At 37.9% G+C, this 22,233-nt stretch overlaps 1 protein-coding gene across 1 annotated transcript; it reads left to right on the forward strand.

Annotated features, from left to right (window-relative positions):
- Positions 1-9: 9 nt before the first annotated feature.
- Positions 10-21,756, forward strand: LOC128030874 (metal regulatory transcription factor 1). Its single transcript, XM_052618947.1, has 11 exons — positions 10-175; positions 2,117-2,621; positions 6,668-6,906; positions 7,085-7,216; positions 7,343-7,416; positions 8,969-9,099; positions 9,191-9,265; positions 9,349-9,451; positions 15,747-16,273; positions 17,498-17,555; positions 18,304-21,756. The coding sequence occupies exons 2-11, from the start codon at positions 2,175-2,177 to the stop codon at positions 18,687-18,689; spliced, it is 2,172 nt and encodes a 723-aa protein (XP_052474907.1). The 5' UTR covers positions 10-175; positions 2,117-2,174; the 3' UTR covers positions 18,690-21,756.
- Positions 21,757-22,233: the final 477 nt, after the last annotated feature.

A 22,233-nucleotide genomic window follows, 5' to 3' on the forward strand; every position in this document is an offset into this window, starting at 1 on the left:
GCAGATGTTGTGATGTGAAGAAGCTGAAGTGAACTGAATGAATGCTGTAGTGAAGTGAACTGATCTGGAGTCTGTCGGCGCTGCTGCTCATGATCATGATGGTGCCTCTGGGTGGGAATGAGGACAGGACCCGATACACAACATTACAGAGGCCTCAAGCGTCTTTATAACACTGGTAAATACAGCAAATCATTGTAATCTGCTTGATTTCGCGGTGTAAGTGCGTGACGGTGTCGTTCAGATGTTTTCATGGCTTGTCTCCGTTGCATTAGTTTCTGTTCAATGCTAGCGGGTTGAATGTGTTAGCATACATCCACCCTGTATGTTCAAACCATCACATATTTGCCGTGTTCCGAGTATTTTACACTTTAACCAGTCAAAGCGACATATTGTCTGTGCTGGTGTCTAAATAAACTGGTTAATATAATCTATAAACTAGTGTTAATCGCGTGCTGACGGAGCTAACGGCTGTCTGTCATTGCTGTGAATGGAGACCCTGCTAGCACACTAGCCTGTTAGCTTCTCTGTGTATTCTTAATAAAACGCGACCGCTTTAAGTGATTATATGAAATATGTGTTACTTAATCATTCCAGTGGTTTTGTCTTTGGGATATTATTAATGTTGACCGGACAGAAGTAACGTTAGATGAACTAAAGACCGGAGCGTTAATACACAGGTGAGCTAACAGTTAACTGACATGTCAAGTTTGTTTTTATACAAATATTTCTAGTTTAAGCTGAATATGAGACATTTATGAGTGGATGCCATTAAGGACTACATGCTTTAAGGTCTCGGGTTTCTCTATGTGTGTTCAGTTTGATAAATGTGAATGTTTTCGTGCATGACTAGTGATTGTCATCAATGTCAAAGTGAAACTGGAAACTTCCAGAAAGTGTCCTGAATGACAGACGCCTCACCTGCCTAGGGCTCGTTGTGTTAAATTATGAGGGTTTTCTGTTGTTACAGTATGTCTATTGCTTTGGGACATAATATCCTCTTTGTAACTTATAGTAATATGAGAAAGGCATTCATAGTGTACACTGTCAGCCAGTCAGCTGCCTTCCAAGACTGCGTTTTGGGGTATTGAGGTGTCTTTCTAGATAACGTCGTAATCTTAAACCTTTTATCCTCATTGTCAGGCATCAGAGATGTTGACTCAGACCATGATGTTGATGTCCAAAGTGCTGTCTAGGTAGTCTGCTCCGCTAGGGATTGTCTGGCTCATTTGTGTTTCAGATCGATCATTGTGTGTGTGTTTGTTATAGTTTCATGGCAACAGTTTTAGTTCACACATGCACCTTTACCCTGATTGTTTTGTTGTTACTCTAACACCAGCAGAGAACAGTTTCCCAGCATTGTCCTAGTTTCTCGTGACAGTGCCAGACACGCTACTGATTTTCCAAAACATTACATTGTCTGACACTTATATTAAAATACAATTGATTACAACCATACTGTAAAACGGATATGTGGATATGTAAATTTCATAGTAATTATGCTGGTTTAAATGTACAGAAACGTACAAATTAGCATATTTCTATTTCTTGATAATGCACACAATAATAGTTCTTGACTTTTCTTCATTTAACAAAGAGGACCTACGGTTATTATAATGATTCAAAAAAAGTTATTTTATTATTTATAACTTTCTATCATTGCATTTCTTCATATTTTGATTTAACCTTGTATTTTTTCTTGAATTTTTATATAAAAAAATTTTTATGTGCTTGTCATTTTATTCGCTTTTTGTTTAGTTTAAATTTTTGGGTTTTGTTTTTCTTTTGATATTTATATCGTATTTTATTTCAACTTTATTTCATTTACTGAAAATGATTTTTAATAGTTTGTTTTTTAAGTTTTAAATTAATATTTATAGCTTTTATTATTTCTGCTGTATTTGATTTACTGAAAAACTATTTTCAATAGTGGTTTTTTTTTTCTTATATATTTTTTACCAAAAATAACAGTTAATAGTTTCAGTATTAACTTACAGTGACAGCACTATGAAGAAGTGAGTTGCCAGTTCAGTTCTTGGTTCAGGCCGATCAATCCAGATCTATTAGCTGACATTGTGTATTATGAATATTGTTTTTAATCTCTTTAAACTTGTTCCAGCCGCAACAGAAGCAAGCAGGAGGACACACGGCCAGGACTGAGCTCCTCCCTCAGGATCATGGGAGAGAATGGCCCTCTCACGGTGACAGCCATGCTCTTTGAGGACGAGGAAGAGGATGTGGACAAACTGGGACAAGAGGAGGAAGATGAGGACAAGATGGCCGACTATGACAAAGACGACGACATAATCTCGGGACCCTCGTCCTCCTCGGGGAGGGTCTACGATCGCACCACCGTGCTCATCGAGCAGGACCCCATCCGCCTGGACGAGGAGGGCGAGGAGGACGGCATGTCCTTCCTGCAGGAGGGAGAGTGTGAGGGGGACGAGGGCTCTCTGGCCTTCATGGGGGACCCGGAGGGCATGTCCCAGGGATACATACACCACACCATCTCTGCGGACCAGATACAGTTCATAATCAACCCGGGGTCCACCCCTATGCCACGAAACATCGAGGGTGCAACGCTGACGCTTCACTCCGAGTGCCCCGAGACCAAGCAGAGAGAGGTGAGCAGCTACATACAGAGTCATTCTGACATTAATTACCCCCCCTCATGTTGCTCCAAACCTGTCTTCAGAACACAAATGAAGAGATTTGTGATCAAATCCCAGAGATTCGCAATGCGACTGAAACATACTGAGGACATGGTTAAAATAGTCTTGGTGCTCTTGTGAATGGTGTGCTGGAGACTGACCGGAAAAGAAGAAATAGTTAAATAAAGTCAAAATGAATAATCACATAAGCACTGATGTCACATGGACTGGTTTAACCATGTCCTGATGTTTCTGGGCCTTGAACGTGGTAGTTCCCTTACTGTCTGTGCAGAACTATCTTAATAAGTGTTGATAGATCGATGAACGAAGGTCCTCCGGGTCTGGAACGACTCGAGGGTCAGTAATGACAGCGTGTTTTATTGTGGGTGAACTGTCTCTTTAAGAGGAGGACCCTGGTTGTTTAGTTTGTGTTCAGTCTGGTTGTACCGGTTACGATCTGCTTGTTCAGTGGAAGCACATCAGATGAGCCGTCCTCCGCTCTTACCGTGCTCCTCACCTCAAACTAAACATCAGTGAGCTGCTAATGCACTAACCACTCGGTTAAAACTGATTGAGTTCAGTTTGATTTGAGCCCAAATTCAGTTTTATTATATTTTCCCCCCTGAATTCAGTGTTTTCCATTTAAATTTTTTCAAGATGTCACTTTGTTCAATTTTAATAATCAAAAAGCGTGTCTAATTAATTGAATTCATAAGGCTATGACAATCTTATAATGTTTTATTTTGTTCCAAATTCCATGTTTTCAATGTTTAATTAATTAAATGTTAATGACAATAGTGCCATATGAGATAAAATTTTATTCTGTTTTAGTGGGTTTTTTAAACATTAATAATAAAAAAAAGCATGTTTAATTAAATCCATTCCTACAACTTAAACAAATTTAATAAAATTGAACAATAATAAGGCCCTATAAAATATGTTTTTCTTTTTAAGAAATTCAGTTTTGTCTGTTTTAGTTTGTGTGGATTCTCTAATTTATGATTTAATACAAATGTATTATCAAAACCGTGATAATCAAGGAAGACATAAATTATTTAACGAATCTATTAAAATGTTATCAAATTTAACAATTCTTTCCTTGTTTGGCAAATAGAGGCTTATTGTTTAAATTAAAATGTTAAAAAGTAAAAATTAAAAGTAATTTTTAATTAAAAAGTAACTTTAAATTAAAACTTTAAAGTGAAATTAAAAGTATTTTTTTTTTACCAAAATACAGAAACTGTAATTAAAGTTTTCATTTACTGTAGTAAAAAACTAAAAAGTGAACTGAAGTTTTGCTGATTAGATTTGTGGAGTTGACACGTTCTCTCAGTTTGAGCTGAACATCTTGATCACCTCGCTGCTGTAGCATCAGTGAAGTGTGTCCACACTGCTGACATCTTTACTCGTTACACCACACACACAGTATGTGCTCAGAGTAAACGCTGAGCTACTTCTGAAAGTTTGTGCATCACTAGTAGATCTTGAAACTCAAGCCGTGTGTTTTCTGAGATCTGAGCCAGTTCCTGCCGTATCCATTCTGTTCTAAACACATTATAAAGGCGTTCAGTCTCCGAGCCTGTGTGTGATAGATTGACTATGAAGCTGAAAGATATTTGTAATGTCATGCTGAACACAAAACATTCTGTGTGTGTCATAATGTGTGTATTATTACTCATGTGGAAAGGCCACCGCGAAGCAGAAATAGATTAGTTTGATTGCAACAAATGGCTCCAGGTGGTTTATTTGCATTACACAGACTTGCAAATGACCGGCTTTTATTGACCATTGTACCACGCGTACACACACACACACACACACACACACACACACACACACACACATTGAAAAGTCATTCTTCACATCTACATGGCTTTGTTTCGTAATAACCCTAAATACTTTGACATTATGTTTGTGGTTGTCTTTCTGTTTGTCGTATCGTGTTACATGAGCTCTTAATTCTTGCCGTTGTATTCAGAGAATGATTGAAGATATTAATAATGTACGAGAGCTCAGCCACAGTGTTACAATATTATGATCAAATTATATGAGGTTATTTTCACTTGACCTTGTAAACATGACCCATTTGTGACATCGCACTGAACAGGCAAACCACCTTAACATTTCGAAAGCATAAGACACTGAAATATATATATCATTTTTAATTTTATATATATATATATTGCATTTTTCAATGTATTTTAAAAGTAAAATATTCATATTTGCTACTGTTCAAAAGTTTGGGGCTTGTTAGATTTTATATAGTACATATATAGCAGTTTTTATATAGCAGTTTTTTTTGTATAGTAAAAAATTAAATTATTGTTAAATATTATTGAAATGTAAAATAGTTGTTTCTATTTAAGTATATTTTAAAATGACATTTAAAATGTGGCCTAGTTTATTTGAAATAGAAATCTTTTGTAGCATCACCAACGTCCTTTCCTCATTGATCAGTTGAATGTGTCTTTGTAAAATAAAAGTATAATAGAATATTATTGTTTATTGATTTGATTTGGACTAATTACTAATTGAACTAATTAATCATCAATTAATCAAAAGATTAATTGATCATCAACTGACAATGAACAATGTGTTTGACCCATGGCATTAGTTAAAAAATCTTACAATGTGTTGATTATGTGTAGCATTGTATGAAAACGAGGAGATTGTAGAGTGAACAGTGCAGTGAGAGCACATGGTCAGAAGCAGATAATCTGATGAGACACTGAACTCACAAATAGTAGGACAAATACAAAGTGTATGAGGATGAAAGCTTGATTTGTGCTAGATTTTAGCCTTAAAGTGGGTGGGACATTTCCAGAACAAATAGATGAAGATGTGTTTTTAAATTCCTGATGTGTATTGTGTAGTTTGTCTGTGTGTTTGCCAAGCAGAGAGAGAGAGAGGGAGAGATCAGCATTATCTCATGGTCTGATGTCCTTTGCTCCTGGGAACAGAGACGTCTGTATGACCAGAGATCCTGCTGCTGAATACTGATCAGTGGCTTGATGTGAAAGAGAGTCTGTTTGCTGCTCAAACACACACACACACACACACGCATGCGCACACACACACACAGAGAGAGAGAGAGAGAGTCACACGTAAACCGCTCATCGTGTTCAGTGTTCCCCAAACACAGCAGGACACGCTTTGATCCACTGTTGGCAGCTTATGAAATATTCTTCACACAGAATAAAATAATAACTCCTGATCTTGTAATCTTGATTGTTAATAAAGTCGACTAATGTAACTTATTTTGTTTTGTTCAAAAGTTAGGGCCATTAACATTTTAATGTCTCTGAAAGAAGTCTCTTCTGCTCACTAAGGCTGCATTTATTGGATCATAAATCCAGTAACACAAGACTAGATGCTGCAGAAGTTATGGCAAACATTGGCCAGTGACAGGAAATTAAGAGAGAAGAAGTGGGTGGATTGGGAAATGTCATGAGCCAGATTTGATGTCATGTTGTACACATGAGCACCACGGGACGGGTAACAGCATGTGAGTTAACCACTAGCTTACATCACTACAGGGAATAGTTCACCCGAAAATAAAAATCTGCTCGCTCTCATTCACAATGTAGATGGGTTTTGTTTCTTCATTGGAACAGATTTAGAGAAATGTTGCATTACATCATGAAAGGATGCTCTGCAGTGAATGGGTGCTGTCAGAATGAGAGTCCAAACAGCTGATAAACACATCACAATAATCCACAGCACTCCAGTCCATCAGTTCATGTCTTGAGAAGTGTAAAGCTGCGTGTTTGTAAGGAGCTACGTTAAAACCATTGCTTCCGGCTAAAAGACCTCAATCCATAATAATTACTTCCATGGTAAAACAACATCTGAATCAGGAGAAAAATCTGCACAGATCAAGCTCTGTTTACAAGTGAAAACAGTTCTTGATTGCTTATTTCTATTATTTCAGTTCTTGATTTAATGCTTTTTGTTCTCCATTGTAGATGATTTCCTGTCCATCTCTTTGTGACCATTGGCTCTTTCTATCCATCTCTCAGGTGAAGCGATACCAGTGCATGTTCGAGGGCTGTACGCGCACCTACAGCACGGCGGGAAACCTGCGCACGCATCAGAAGACGCACCGCGGGGAATACACGTTTGTGTGCAACCAGCAGGGCTGTGGCAAAGCCTTCCTCACGTCCTACAGCCTGAAGATCCACGTCCGAGTCCACACGAAAGAGAAGCCCTTCGAGTGTGACGTCCAGGGCTGTGAGAAAGCCTTCAACACTCTCTACAGGTGAATTTGAAGATTTATTTTACAAATACACGCTTAAGTGCATCTAGTTACGGTACTTCAAAGCGTTTGCTTACAAACGTAACAATTTTCGCGATTTGTTCTCACACACATTATGAATTAATCAGTACTCCGTGTGAAGGTGTCTGCTCACTGACTAAACCTGTGTTGCTCTCGTCAGACTGAAAGCACACCAGAGGCTGCACACGGGGAAGACGTTCAACTGTGAATCAGAGGGATGCACCAAGTACTTCACCACACTCAGTGACCTGAGGAAGCACATCCGCACACACACGGGGGAAAAGCCTTTCCGGTGAGGAGACCGCACCTGATCAGAGCGTTCACCGTGCTCTGCTGTTTAACACCGCTGGACACTGCAGTCCTAACTTGTGTTTGCATGTCAGTAAAGATTGAGGTTTTATTGTGTTGGTGTCTGCAGGTGTGATCACGATGGCTGTGGTAAGGCTTTCGCTGCTAGTCATCACCTGAAGACACATGTACGGACACATACTGGTAAGAAACTGGCAGTCTGGCCCATAAATCAACTCAAAATGAAAGCAGTACACTGACAAAATCTTAAAACGTCTTTAACCCTCTAAAGCCTACTGTATCATGTTTGATATTCGTATTTTAAAGGCCTCTAATTTAATAACATAATCAAACTTTACCTAATTCAGCTTGCTGCACAATCTACCGCATGCCTTCTGTTGTCTGATCAATCATTTATACTTATTTAGCAAGAATAAGTATGTTAGTGTAATAGTAAAAAAGCAGCTTGTGGTTCACGTGACTTTTTGCCCTGAAATCTTTCCTGAATTTTATAAAGTCAAATTAAGAATAATTTTTTAATTGTTTCAAGATAAACACTCACTGGACTGAAGCAACCTAGCTTTACTTGATTATCCAGAAATCAGTTTTTTATATATATATATATATATCATGGTCAAATATGATCATCTGGCTTTTGAGGAACGTGTATTTGTTCATCTCTCAGTCACCATTGTACTGCATTGCATTATATGTTTTGAAACTACAGAGCTTTGATCACAAACTAAGCATTTAAATCTCATAGAACTGATATTTGTATCATTTTATGCAAGTAGTTTACAGTAATGTTATAACGAATTTCATCTTAGTCTTTGGCCATATAAATATTAGCAAGTGCCCCAAATCGAGTATTTTTGCTCAGACTGGGCCTCTAAATAAAACTGAGCTTTGAATACGAGCTCCATAGAAGCCTGATAAATCAAATATTATACTCAACACTTCTATTTCACCTTTTGTCTAAAGCAGGGGTCCTGCAGAGTTTAGCTCCAAACTTGGGACATACCTGGAAGTTTCAAGTGTACCTAGCAAGAGCTTGATTAGCTGGTTCGGGTGTGTTTGATTAGGGTTGGAGCTAAACTCTGCAGGACACCGGCCCTCCTGAACCGAGTTTGGTGACCCCTGGCCTAAAGGTTGCTTTTAAAAAATAAAGCATCTCTGACCAATATTTCATCTGGCTTTACAGGGTTAATCTCTTACAGAGGTCATACTATACAGTTTTGTATTTTCTGCAGCAGCACATTGATAAGAATCTGAAATGTTTCTTGAGTATGAAATAAACGTATTAGAATGATTTCTGAAGGATCGTGTGACTCTGAATACTGGAGGAATGATGCTGGAAATACAGCTTTTGTCACCGCAATAATTACATTTTTAAGTGTATTAAAATAGAAATAATTTTGTATTTAATTGTAGTAATCGTTCAAATCTTACTGTATTTTTTTTAATCAAATGGATGCAGCCTTGCTGAGGAAAAAGCCATCTTACTTGTAAAATAAAATGAGTGTTATTGATACAGATAGAGGTACAGACAGTATAGAGAAGACACTTAAAATGCTTTAGCAATACTTTTACTAAAATAAAATAAAAATAAAAACTAATTGCAACTCTATAAATAAAAACTACAATAAAATTGCCGTAATACTACAGTGATGCATGGTAAAAATCTGGTTTGGATGTCTGTAAAATGAATCGGAGAACTTCTGCAGTTCTTCTCTCATGGTCTCTTTCTCTGTTCCAGGAGAGAAGCCGTTTTTCTGTCCGAGCGATGGCTGTGAGAAGACCTTCAGCTCTCAGTACAGCCTGAAGAGTCACATTCGAGGTCATGATAAAGGCCCAGCGTTCTCCATGAGCAGTCATCCTCTGTCAGAGGTGCACACTCACACAGTCACACACTGCTTTGTTACACGGCCGCTTCAGGACGGTGGTCTTAATTGGGACTGTTGTACTTGTTCTGTTGCAGGATGGGAATCACTCGCTGTGCCTCAGTGATTTGAGCCTCATTTCCACAGACTCTGAGCTCCAGGAGAACCACAATGTGAGTGACGTCCTCATTTACACAGAGCTGTTTTCAGTCGTCTGTCAGATACGAGTTGATCTCAGCACATGTCCGTGTCTCAGTCTCAGGGTTTGGATCTGAACAGCGTCACCCCCATACGAATCTTTGAGCTGATGTTCCAGAGTCCTGAGAACAGTGTCAGCCCGGATGACCCAAAACCCACAGGCAAGAACTTTAGAGCTCGCTGTGTTCAAAAACACCGGCTCATTCCTGTTATGTAGCACGGTTTGAAGAAGTGAACAAGCATTTGTTAGTGTTTTGTGTAATCTATTGAAGTCTTTTATTTGAATTATTTTTGACTATATCAGACTTTCAGAGATTTTCTCAGGTGCTTAAAATTCATGCTATGAACGTGATAGAAACATGTTAATTAGGATTGGGCTGATAAATGATGGCTGACAGACATCACAAAGTTAAGCCAGCATCATGATTCCCCTCCATCTATCACACGTTCAGATGGAGCACTGGGAACACAGATATTCACACGTGATGTTGGCCATTATAGGGCACTGTCCTTGGTAAGCTTTCCACCAAGTTAGTGGGTCTTCTTCTCCATCAATAGTCATTTGGTGGAGGTATATCAACATCTCTTCTTCACCTTTTTGATCAGTGGTGAACATGGCTGCTGTAGCTGCTCTTTCCCCAAAGAAGGCTGCCCAGGGAACACTTTTTCTTCTTAGGCAGGGTGCCAGCCTCTGATTCCTCTTCTCTCACTTATTCAGTACTGGGTTTCAGACCGCAACGACTGCTTCTGCCATCTCTGCTACCAGTTCAGTTTTTGTAGCTCGAGTGGCTTCATGTGATCTCCTCTGTATCTTGGGTCAAACAGGGTTCCTTTTCACATTATCCTCTGGGTGGCATCATAGCCATATTTGCCATCAATCTGCTCCAAGATGAGGTGCTTGAGGTCGGCTGTGAGTTAGGCATCCTGCTCTGACTTCCAGGTGGGCTAACATGGGCAGAAGTGAGGAAACGGTAACATAGTTTTCTCCTGAGGGGATATCTGTAAACTCCGCTACTGGTTTATTAATACTGGTGTATTATTTATTCAATACAGTAACTGTCATCCAAAATGTTGGCATAGTTTACATCAGAGCATCCCTCCAGAGTACACTGTTATATTGACAACATGACTAAGCAATTTGACTGTCTTATCCATAAACTGTGACACAAGGACATGTCATTCTGATGGCACTGACATGTTCATTGACACAGATATTTATATTTAAGAGATGAAGGATTTTGAGCAAGAGATTGGCTTTTGCAGGTAATCCATGGTGTTGTGCTATTTGTACAAGTTGTTTTGAGAAATGCACTTACTGAGAAATATATACCAAAGCGACAGAGGAAAACTGTAATACTCAGGTGATGGTGTGCACCGGTGGCCTTTGGAGAGAGCCACAGAGGCCTGGGTCGTGACAGATAGATAGATAGATAGATAGATAGATAGATAGATAGATAGATAGATAGATCAATCCAAGGGGAACAAACTTGTACTATTAATGGGTACAAAGAAGTACCCCTACAGTTTGTGCCATTTAGGTACAAATATGTCCCTTTGAGGGTACAAATGCCTCATCGCTGGGGTGGTACCTCTGAGGTACAGCAATGGTAGAAGCAAAAGAAAGCAATCTTTTGTTTTACCACAATCAAGGATTTAAAAGAAGTTAAACTGTACAAATTAAAATACTGGAAAGAAAATAACGACCGCACACCACAATCTTCGTTTGCAATAAACTTTATTAAACAAAGTTTTTCACATTTAAACAACTTTAATAGAGAATCACTTTATGAATGCATTACATTATAGACCCATGTCTACCTGGTACAGAAACCTCAATGTAAAATCTAAGACAAAGAAACAAGGTATCATACGAACTGCTATGAATCGGGCTAAAAGACTATACCAGCATCCAGTCTCTTTTTGAACTTTGTACATTGAAAGAGGCTAAAAGTATCCTAAGTGATCCGTCCCATGTACTTAACTCCAGTTACAAACTTTTACCTTCTGGTAGAAGGTACAGGATCCCACAATGCAAATTGAACCGGTATCTATCAACTTATTTTTTATGTGCGTGTGTTTTTGGATGGATACCTATTTTATGTATTGTGCGTGTACCAGGTGATGTTGGAGCGTTGGAGTCTACTCCAAATTTCCCTACTGATTAATTTCAATTCATTTTTTTTCATAATCAGTGATGCTGTATACACTAGATGCATCACGACATGACAAATCCTGTGCCATCATTTGTGTATATATATATATATATATATATATATATATATATATATATATATATATATATATATATATATATATATATATATATATATATATATATATATATATTAGGGGTGACCCCATATAGTCGACGATTCGAGGAGCCTGATTCGACTACCAATCTCATAGTCGAATATTCCCAGGCTGTTATGATTATGCCATTCTGTCTATATGTGAGCGCTCAAATGTCTGATTTCACATAAAACTTGCGGTTTTCTCCCAATAAGTTAATATGCAGCCTATTATGATAAAGCCGTGAATAAGAAACTGAAAAGAAAGAAGCTTCAAATAAATATTTTAAAGTGTGTTCATAAATCCAACCACCGCTATAGATTTATGTTTCACTTTCCATAACCTGTGACCGATAGAGGAGCATCTTGGCAGATTTAAAAATTTACCACATTGTTTCGTGAAGAACACGTCCACAAAAGGTTCACATTCAGAGCCCCTCAGACATGTTTATTTGCATTCGTGCTATTTTTGCAGATAGCGCTTTCTATCAAATGTTCACTCTACTGGTCATCTTCAGTGCGCAGCTCTAAACAGAAATGCAGAACATTAATAACTACAGTCATATAGGCCAACTTTATAATGAGAGCACTATTGTAAAAATTGTGAATTGTTAGAGTTTCATTGACGTTTAGTGTTAACTATCTTTTAATCAAAACATAAAAACATTTATTTACCCCGTTTGTAACTGCGAGGCATTTGTTACACATTTTCCCTGTGTGTTAACATCAGTAATTATGTGAGTTGTGTTTTGCCCTGCCCAAAACATAAGATTCGAAAATTCCGATTCAACTATGAAAATCTTTAGTCGGGGACACCCCTAATATATATAATATTATTAAAGCTCAATTTTCCAATAGACAGCACAAAAAAAAAAAAAAAAATATATATATATATATATATATATATATATATATATATATATATATATATATATATATATATATATAATATTCAGTGCTGTCTATTGGAAAATGGAGCTTTAATAATAAAGAAATAATGAAATGTTGTGGGTTTTTTTTTCAATTGTGGATTCTTAATTAAAGGGGGGGGGGGTGAAATGCTATTTCATGCATACTGAGTTTTTTACACTGTTAAAGAGTTGGATTCCCATATTAAACATGGACAAAGTTTCAAAAATTAAGTTGTATGTTCCAAAAATACTCCTTCCGGTTTGTCACAAGTTTCGGAAAGTTTTTTTTCGAGTATGGCTCTGTGTGACGTTAGATGGAGCGGAATTACCTTTATAAAGGGTCCTAAGGGCACTTCGACCGGAAGAGCGCGCTCCCGTATAGCAGAGCACTGAGAGCACAGGCATTCACTGATCAGAGCAAGAGCGTCGCGAAATGTCACAAAAGAAGTGTATTTTTGGTTGCCAGGGCAAGACAACCCTGTACAGATTACCAAAAGAGAAACAGCATTAAGGGACCAGTGGATGGAGTTTATTTTTACAGAGCATCAACGGAGTTGTGCAAGTGTTTGTGTTTGTTCCCTGCATTTCGAAGATGCTTGTTTTACAAACAAGGCCCAGTTTGACGATGGATTTGCACATCGTTTATTTCTTAAGGATGATGCAGTCCCAACGAAAAAGGGTCACGATCGTGTGTTGGAACCGCATGCGGTGAGTAAAAGTGTTGTTAACTTAGCTATCGGCGCGTAAGCACATCAAGTAAACAACATGCGAGGTTGTCATCAAACTGCACTTTCCACATGTACACCTTAAAAAACAAAACAAACAAAAAAAAACAACATAAAGTGGAACTTAGTCATTTTCCAAAACCGCTAAGCAAATATATACAGTTTCAATACATACCACATAGAGACGTCGTTGCTGATGCTGCTCTTATTAAATTTCAGCCTCTGGATCTGATTCTGGATCATAAATAAATGGCTGAATCTGACTGTAAGCTATGGTTTGTTTTGGATGATGTTTTTTTTTTTTTTTTTCTCACGGTAATGTCACAGCTTCCACACGCTCTCAACTCAAAAGCCTACTGGCGCTCGTGATTCTTTAGCTCCGCCCACACGTCACGCCTCCAGCCACTCGTGTTTTTCCGGGAATAATTGGTACAGACTATCTTTCTTTTATGAATATAATAAAACTACAGACTTTTGGAGTTATGAAGGATGCAGTACTACTCTTTAGGTACTCAAGATTAACAGGAGATTGAGTGAAAACGAGCATTTCACCCCCCCTTTAAATTAATTGAATGGATGATACATGGATTGTGCAAGTCAGTTATGTTTGTCTGTGCATCTGCGCGCACACTTATAATAGGCTGATAGGCAATTGTGTCATTTAAATAACTTAATAGGCAGAGCTATTTAGTATCCTTATATGCACATTTATGGTTTTACATATAGGAACATTTGCTCTGGTTTCGTTGTACATCTTTGAGACTGCTGTCTTCGAAAAGAATTTCAACATGGCAGCTGGCAGCAGGACTGCTTGTCAAATGTTTGCAGCATGGCCTTAAATGCACTCTTCTCTACCATATTAAAAGAAACCATTTCTTTTGCTAGGTAGCGAGTTTCAGCATCAGTACAGTGCTTTCATGTTTCATTGTCACGCTTTTATTTTGTACTTTTGGGAAAAGCCCCAGTCATGGTTGGTTGGTCCCTAGCTGTTTTGCCAAGTTCAGTTATACGTGATGGCATTGGCAATAAATTGAAATCAGAAATCCTGCACACCTCTTCAGATGTGTCTCTTGACTGTCCTCTTTCATTAGGTCTAAACCCAAAGTTTTGCCAGACAGACAAAGTGGTATATATATATTTTTTTTTTTGACCAAGTTTGTCAAAGCCATTATTAGATCACTTTGCATTACGCATATGTCCCGCTAAAAAAAGTGATTGGTAGGTGGTATTTTGTCTTAATTTTATTTACAGGTTTGGTTCTAGGCAAAGCAAAGAACATCCGGGTTAGATCGTGGGTTGATGGATAATAAATATATTACAATAAAAGTTAAATAGCTTAATAGTAGTTCAATTTAATGTTTTAATCCTCTGACATCTCCTCCGCATCGCTCCTTAATGGTCAGCTGCTGTAGAGCGTGCCAAAATCGAAATTGCTGATGAGATGAAGACGAAAATATCTAGTGGAAAGTGAGACTGTTACGTTTTTAATGATACAATTGTTTTCAATGTTTTGGCAGATGGCCGTCTAGCGAACTGACATGCATAAATCTGTTAGCAAACATTTTGTGTATGTAGAAGCATGCTAAAAACATGCTAGCAATGTGTTAAAACATGTTAGAAGCATGTTGAATTTCTAAAAAAAATGTTAGCAACATGGTAAAACATGTTAGCTACATGTTAAGGCATGGCAACAACATTATAAAACATGTTATAAACATTCCATTAATGTGATAAAATGTGTTAGGAACAAGTGAAAACATACAATCTGTAAAAAACATGGTGTTAAAAATTATAGAAACATGTTAAAACATAGGAACAACATGATAGAACATCTTAGCAACATGTTCACGTTGCAATGTACTTGTACATCTTAATAATGCTACATCTTATAAACATGGCAACAACATGTTAAAACATGCTAACACTATACTGAGAATGTTATAAAAAAGTAAACATGTTAGTGACATTCTAAAACATGTCAGAGATGTGCTTAAATATGCTAACAGTGTGTTAAAAACATGCAATGTCTTAAAACATGGTAGCAACATATTAAGACATGTTAGCAATGTGCCAAAACATAGTAACAATGTGTTGCAACATGTTAAGAATGATGTTAAAACATTTTAATGTTAAAACATCCTAGCAATATGATAAAACATGTTAACAAAGCAAGATTTTACAACAAATGCTAGAAACATGTTTACTGCATGTTAAGGCATGCTAACAATGTGTTAAAGCATGTTACATCATTATTCACGTTTGGATACTAGAAAATTGGCTTGGTGTAGGAGTAAGCAAAGGGACAACACCTACAAATACTTGGCAGCAAAATGCAAGAAACATGTCAGGAACAGTGTACTTAAACTTGTTGGCAATCTTTTTTTAAAGTTCACTTAATGGTAATGTTTTGAAGACATGATTTCCATCTTTAACATTTCAACCAGCTTATTTATGACAAAATGTACTACATAGTAGGAGTGAGCCATCACATATCCAGTGCCTCAATCTGACGTCAAGCTTCTGTCTCTCCAGATAACCTGGCAGAGTCTTTTGGCCTTGAGTCGTCATCTCAGACAGCTACTGCAGAAGAGTCCACTCAGCCCCCTTCATCCACCTCTTCCCCATCCAGCTCCATCACGACCTCTGCTTTGGAGGCTCAGACTCCACCTACAGCACTCCCCTCTCAGTCTGCCCCACCTCCTCCCACTGTCAGCAGCTCATTGCTGAGCTCCACTTTCCCTTGTGCTCCACCCACCTCTTCACACTCACCCGAAGTGCCCGCTCCATCTGCACCATCAGTCGCCCAGCATTACATGACAATGACCTCTACGGCTGAGCCGGTGCCTCCACCATCCGCGCCCGGAGTCTCCAGCGCACCAACAGTGACGACTGAGGTGACGGCGACAGTAACGCACACAGTGCCTTTGGCTCCTCCACCTCCTCCTACGATCACTATCGCCCCCCAGCTCGGCCTGCAGCCCAATATCGTCATGTCTGACCAGAACCTGCAGTGGATCCTCAGCAGTGCCGCCAGCGCGCAGCAAAACCCTGAACAACAGGTGCAGCAGTCTACCATTCAACTAAATCTGTGTTTTTGGTTTTCAGTTTTGATGTAGCTTCAGCTTCATGTTTCTGTCTTTTGTTCCCCTTCAAGGGAACTTGCACTGCACCCTCAGTGTCCACTAGAGGGCGCAATGTCTTGTTCCCTTTAAGGGAACCATGGTAGATTGCGTTACCAGAGATGTTTTGTCTTAATTTATAAGCAAAATTTTTGCAATTAAGCCCTTAAACTTAATACTTAAAGTTAAAATTAATACCCTTAAAGGTATCGTTCACCCAGAAATTAACATTTTGGCATCCTTTACTCATCCTTGTCGTTCCAAACCCGCTTTATTTTCAAGATAAAAATTAAGATATTTTCAATGAAGCCTGAGGGAATTCTGTCACTCCATTGAAAGTCCATTACCAAAACTTCAGAAAGTTCTTAAAGATAACATAAAAGAAATCGTGAAGTAAAAGGTTTATTTTGTTTTTTTTAAATTAACTTTTTGAAGCTTATACATTTTGGTGAATATAGATATTGTAAAAGAAATCATAAATGTAAAATATCTTCATTTGTTAGTGTTATGATTTATGAAAGTTGTATGGGTTGACGTTGAGTGCCTGATGACAGAAGTAAAATCTTTCAGTGAACTATGCTATCAATATGCTAAAACATGCTAAAAAATATGTTAAAACATGCTAGCAATGTCACTGTATAAACATGCAATATTCTGTAAACATTTTTCAAATGTTAGATACATGTTAACACCCACTCGCGATGTGCTAAAACGTTAGCAATGCGATAAAACCCATCTTGCATCATCAGATTATTTAAAGTGCAGTGGACTTTAAGTGTGAACCCTTATTGTGCATATTTTAGTTTATTAATGTAGTTTATCAGCCAAGGAGAAACCAGAAAATTTGACCAAAGATTTGATGCTATGAACCTCACAATCCAACAGCTAATTCACCGAAGCCTGACAACTTTTAAACATGAAGTTGACTTAAAATTGTGTGTGTGGTGAAGTAAACCTATTTCACTGCTTGCTTTGTCTTTTACAAATTATGTTAATCTTGCCAGATATACACGTTTGATTATATAACAAATATTTTATTGATATTTTCATCATTAGATTATTTTACAGTAGATCTTTATAATCGTCTAGTTCAGGTTTGAATTGATGGCACAAATGTATTTATTCTTCTACATTTTTTGACCTTACTACTACTTTTATTTTCAGGGCCCAAAAGTAGAGAAGGTCTTTTTTACAACAGCCATACCAGTCGGTGGACATTCAGGTATGATTGACCATATGTTGTATTATCTTATTTTAATGAAAGTTTAAAGGCCAAAAGAATAGAGCTACATGATTCATTTAATTGTGATTCCAGCTTCTGCTTGTCTTGATGGATTAAGCACGATCATCTGTGTCTCCTTGGTTATTTATCCTTTAGCGGTGCGGTGCGTCCCCCCCCCCACACACACACTCCCCACTGTGAAAAGTATATAGATGGGGAAAGTGTCAAGTTCAGTGTATTTCTGACTCATTATGAGAAAATGGCCTTTAGAGATAAGTGATTGAACTCTGCAAGCACAAATAGATCAAGTCTGATAAAATGAACCTGTTTCTAAAAAAGTGTATTTTGGATGTTTTATTTCAACACGACACATTCTGTGTAAAGCCAAATAGCCCAAAATCTTAAAATTGAGTAATAGAAACACTTTACATAGGTGGGAATTTTTGGTGCTATTATTTAAAATTTCACTGTTTAGAAAACATTGTAGTTTAACTATTTGCATAATTTAGAAAATGTGTTAATTTGCATGAAAGATATAGTAAATCAGGAAACTAGATGAGGGAGAATAAACCATGCATACAGTATATGTTGTCATTCTTATTATTTGTGCAACAATTCTGATCAAATCTAAAAAGAAAATGACCACTATTATGTTTCTGAGCGAAATAACCACAGATCGGTTTACCCATTATGATGCAGCTCTAGCACAGAGAGTGTCAGTCACAGCTAGCTGTTGTGCTTGTTTCAGGGAGCGCAGTGCAGCAGATCGGCCTGAGTCTGCCGGTCATCATCATAAAGCAGGAGGAGTCCTGTCAGTGTCAGTGTGCCTGCAGAGACTCGGCGAAAGACAAGAGCGCTGCTTCCTCGCTGGAGAAGTCGAAGAACACATCGCCTCCTCCTCCTGCACCTGCTCCAGCTCCTCCTGCCCTCCCCGAGGAGCCTCCATCCTGCTGCCCATCCGAAGAGACCCCCGCTCGGCCCGCTCCGGTGACCCCCATCACCCCCAGCGATGGCCTGGCCGGCATGGACGTCTCCGATCTGCTCAGTCCAGACACCACGGCCAGCATAGAGGCCCTGCTGATTGGGGCGGAGGATTTGGCCGTGCCTGATGGAGGCAGCAGCAGCGCCCCCTAGAGGCTCAGGCCTCACCCTTCATCTGTACCGTGTACAGATGGGTATCTCACACACACCTGTACCTCTGCTATAGGCATGCATCTCTCCTGATACAAGTGTGTGCACTTTTAAGGGAGAGTAGCAGGCGGGGCAGTTTAGGGCACCAGGAAGAGTAGTTTAGTTGCTTCTCATAATGATTTAATGATTGTCGGTAGTGTTTTAACCCCGCTGTTTTGTTCGATTATTTCAAAGATTATTTAAAGATCTAAATCGGCTTATAGAGATTCACCATATTAAAAAATAAAGAGGTTTTGGCCGGGCATATGCTGTGCTTGAGTTTAAACTTGAGACCCTTTAGATCGATGGGACTTAAGAAGCAAGGCCTTTGTCACAGTTTATGAGTAATGAAGTCATCTTCATCCTGCACATTAAAACATTGAAGTATTTTATGTATAATTTATTATAAAGGCTGCAGTGCTCATAATAATAAAAATAATAATGTGATTTTGTCATTCTGGATAAACTGCAATGAACACTTACCTGCCTTTTAAAATGTAATTTAGAGGTTTGTTTGGCTGCCTGTAGCTAAGTATTTAATTTTATTATGTTAATTTATTAAAATACTCAATTGTTGGATAAATGTAGCTCTCTTTCCCAGCTTTTCACAAAATGTTCCTTTTCTGTTGCCCCAAACTAGAAAACTGACTAGAACATTTTGTACGGGTCATATTTCCCACCATCAAAAGAACAAATATAAAATGTGACTGTTTGCATAAAGAAAATTAACCCTATTTATTTATTTATTTTTATTGGTTTGAATATTAGTGACAATTTCATACCCAAGTCTCATTATAATAATGTAAAACAACAAAAAGTGTTTAAATATATTTATATATATTTTTTTCAACTGAATAGAATTTATTATATAGAATAATCAAGTTTTTGTTAATATGAAGCCACACACATAACATGAGGAATATAATATAATATAGTGCGTGTATATATATATATATATATATATCATGGCCATGAACTATGAATTCATTCATATAGCCACAATTTAAATATTTGTTCACTCATTTTTTTTTTTTTTTTTTTTTTTTTATAATCATGACCACTATTTACTCTTTTAGTTAAAAACCAATTAGGGAACAAATTAGTTTGTGGCCATGATTTATTAAATCGAAAAAAATAAAAATGTGGCATTGAATTAAGAATCTGTGTGAATGAGTTATGTCATGTGTGGGGCTCCATATATTAATAAAATGCATAAAATAGATGTTTGTTTGGTTTTCCTTTTGATCTTTGGAAGAAATATGATCTCTCTTTGTCTTTGTGATGGGCAGTGGTTGGGTTTCTCTCATTGTTTCCCATCTCTCATCAGTGTCTCCCTGCACTTTTCCCTTCGCCAAACCCATTTCTAAAGCCTCCAGTTTCTGTTGTGACCCGCTCAGGGATACAGAAAAACATGCAGCGGCATATTCTGAGGGTGTGTGTGTGTGTGTATGTGTGTGTATGTGCGTTTATTAAGGGTTCCAGACCAGATAAGCAGACACAACTCATCAGACCTGTTGTTTTGTAGTGCACTACCCAGCCACGGTTCAGCCGCTCGTTTATACACCACTGCTGTATAGAGGCTCTAAAGAGCTGACCGTCATCTAAATACAAATATTCGAGCCTTTAGATTGTATTTGTATTTTTGTATAGAACTGAGGAATCAGACTCTGGATGTGAGATGAGATGAGAGCCGTGGCTCTGCACTGCCTTTACTGTCACCTGTGCGTCTCTGATGCAGATCCTTGTGTTTCAGACTCCAGAAGCACAAGAATTGCCTTACAACTCCTGATAGTCATTTCATTTCATCATGGACTAGACGTGGAGAATCTGAATCGGATCGATATTACTGAGCGAGCCTTTTCCTATCCAGTGCCAAATTAAACGGTGAACTGACAGTGAATCTGTGTACATCGCTCAATCAGTAGCTTTATTTAGCCACTACATTTTCTTTTTAAATAGCTATTATTGAGACCCTTGCGAATAACATTATAGTGCAATCTGTTTGAACAATGCAGTTTTTCCAGGATAAATGCATGCACTTTGGGGTCCAGCCAATGTAATGATGCTTTCCGACCTTATTATTCGTTCACATTTCCGCATAGGACTCTAGTTTTGACAGTTTAGATGAAAGATTAATTTCGATTGAAGTCTGTTATTATCCATCACCTAACAGAAATGAGTAGCTATGCAATGTGATGGAGCATATAGAAGAGCACCAGTCCATCTGTTCATGTTCAGAAGTAACCGATCGTGTGTGAGGAGCACTCAGTGGTGAAACAGCCGTGTCCTGTTGCGTTGAGGATTTCATGTTTAAAAGCCTTTGTTTTTTCCTCACGTCTCATCTATCAACATGTTTGTGTTGTGTACAGTTATGTTTGATGTGACTTTGTATCTGGGCATTGCAATGTTATATATATATATTATTTGTATATGTATATATTTTTTTTCCTAATGAAAATTATGGCTGCTTCAGTGTAACTTTTTGTTCTTATCGACCCCCACATGACGATTTTGCATTTGTTTTAATGTTGGAAAAATACTGGTGAAAGAACTATTTGTTTGAGCACCAAGTCCTGATTTTATTCTTGCTCAAGATCAGCTCTTGTTCATGTGAACCCACAATGTTGTCTTGAATCATTCCACCGTTTCCATCATCATTACGCTTTCGTTCACACATGGGTCTTTTCAAGGCATTCGCTTATGATTTGGTCTTTCAGTGCGACAGACTAGCTTACACAACAGTTATTTTTCATAGGTATTTATTCTGGTTCAGGCAGCGTCACAGGACACTAGACAAGAGGAGATGTTGTTCTGGTCTGTTAGTCGAGTCAGGAGCTCGAGGTAAAGAGGAAACTAATGCTTCCATAAAAATTGCTTTTGATACCCAAAGTGTGAGGAAACTGTAAAGATCTGTATTTTTAAAGAATGTATAATGTGAAATTTTTTTCTCATATGCTTGTTTTGTATTATGTATTATGGCGAAGTAATAACTTTTTGAATCAAAAAGCAATACAATACCAGTAAAATCCTGTCTGGGTGGTTACATTATTTCAGAAAGCTCTCCATGCCAACACTTTCACATCAAGATTTGATTGTTATACACTTGTAGATCTCAAATACTGAAAGGAAACAACTCCTCGAAATGATGCATTTTCCTCTTTCCTGCCAAAATAAACACTTGAATGAGTAGCACTGCAAACAGCCTTTTTAAACGAAACACTGTAAAACAACATTAAACACCTACAGCAACCTGCTTCTCAATTTCCAGCAGGTCATTCAGGATCAGATTTGGCCATCAAGAGCCTCCAGGTGTGTCAGAGAAGGGCACTGTTTGAGAAACGCATTAATCCGTTAATTAAAACAGTGATTTTCACAACAACAACAAAAACACACATTAAATAGCAATTTATCTGATTTGCTGGAAAATCTTTTAACTGAGTGTTTTTTTATCTTCAGTGTTTTCTGAAGTATGGACATTTATTTAACCCTTTAGCTGCCCCACCAAGAA

This window comes from Carassius gibelio, chromosome A16 (genome assembly GCF_023724105.1).
Source record: "Carassius gibelio isolate Cgi1373 ecotype wild population from Czech Republic chromosome A16, carGib1.2-hapl.c, whole genome shotgun sequence".
In the NCBI taxonomy this organism is placed as follows: domain Eukaryota; kingdom Metazoa; phylum Chordata; class Actinopteri; order Cypriniformes; family Cyprinidae; genus Carassius; species Carassius gibelio.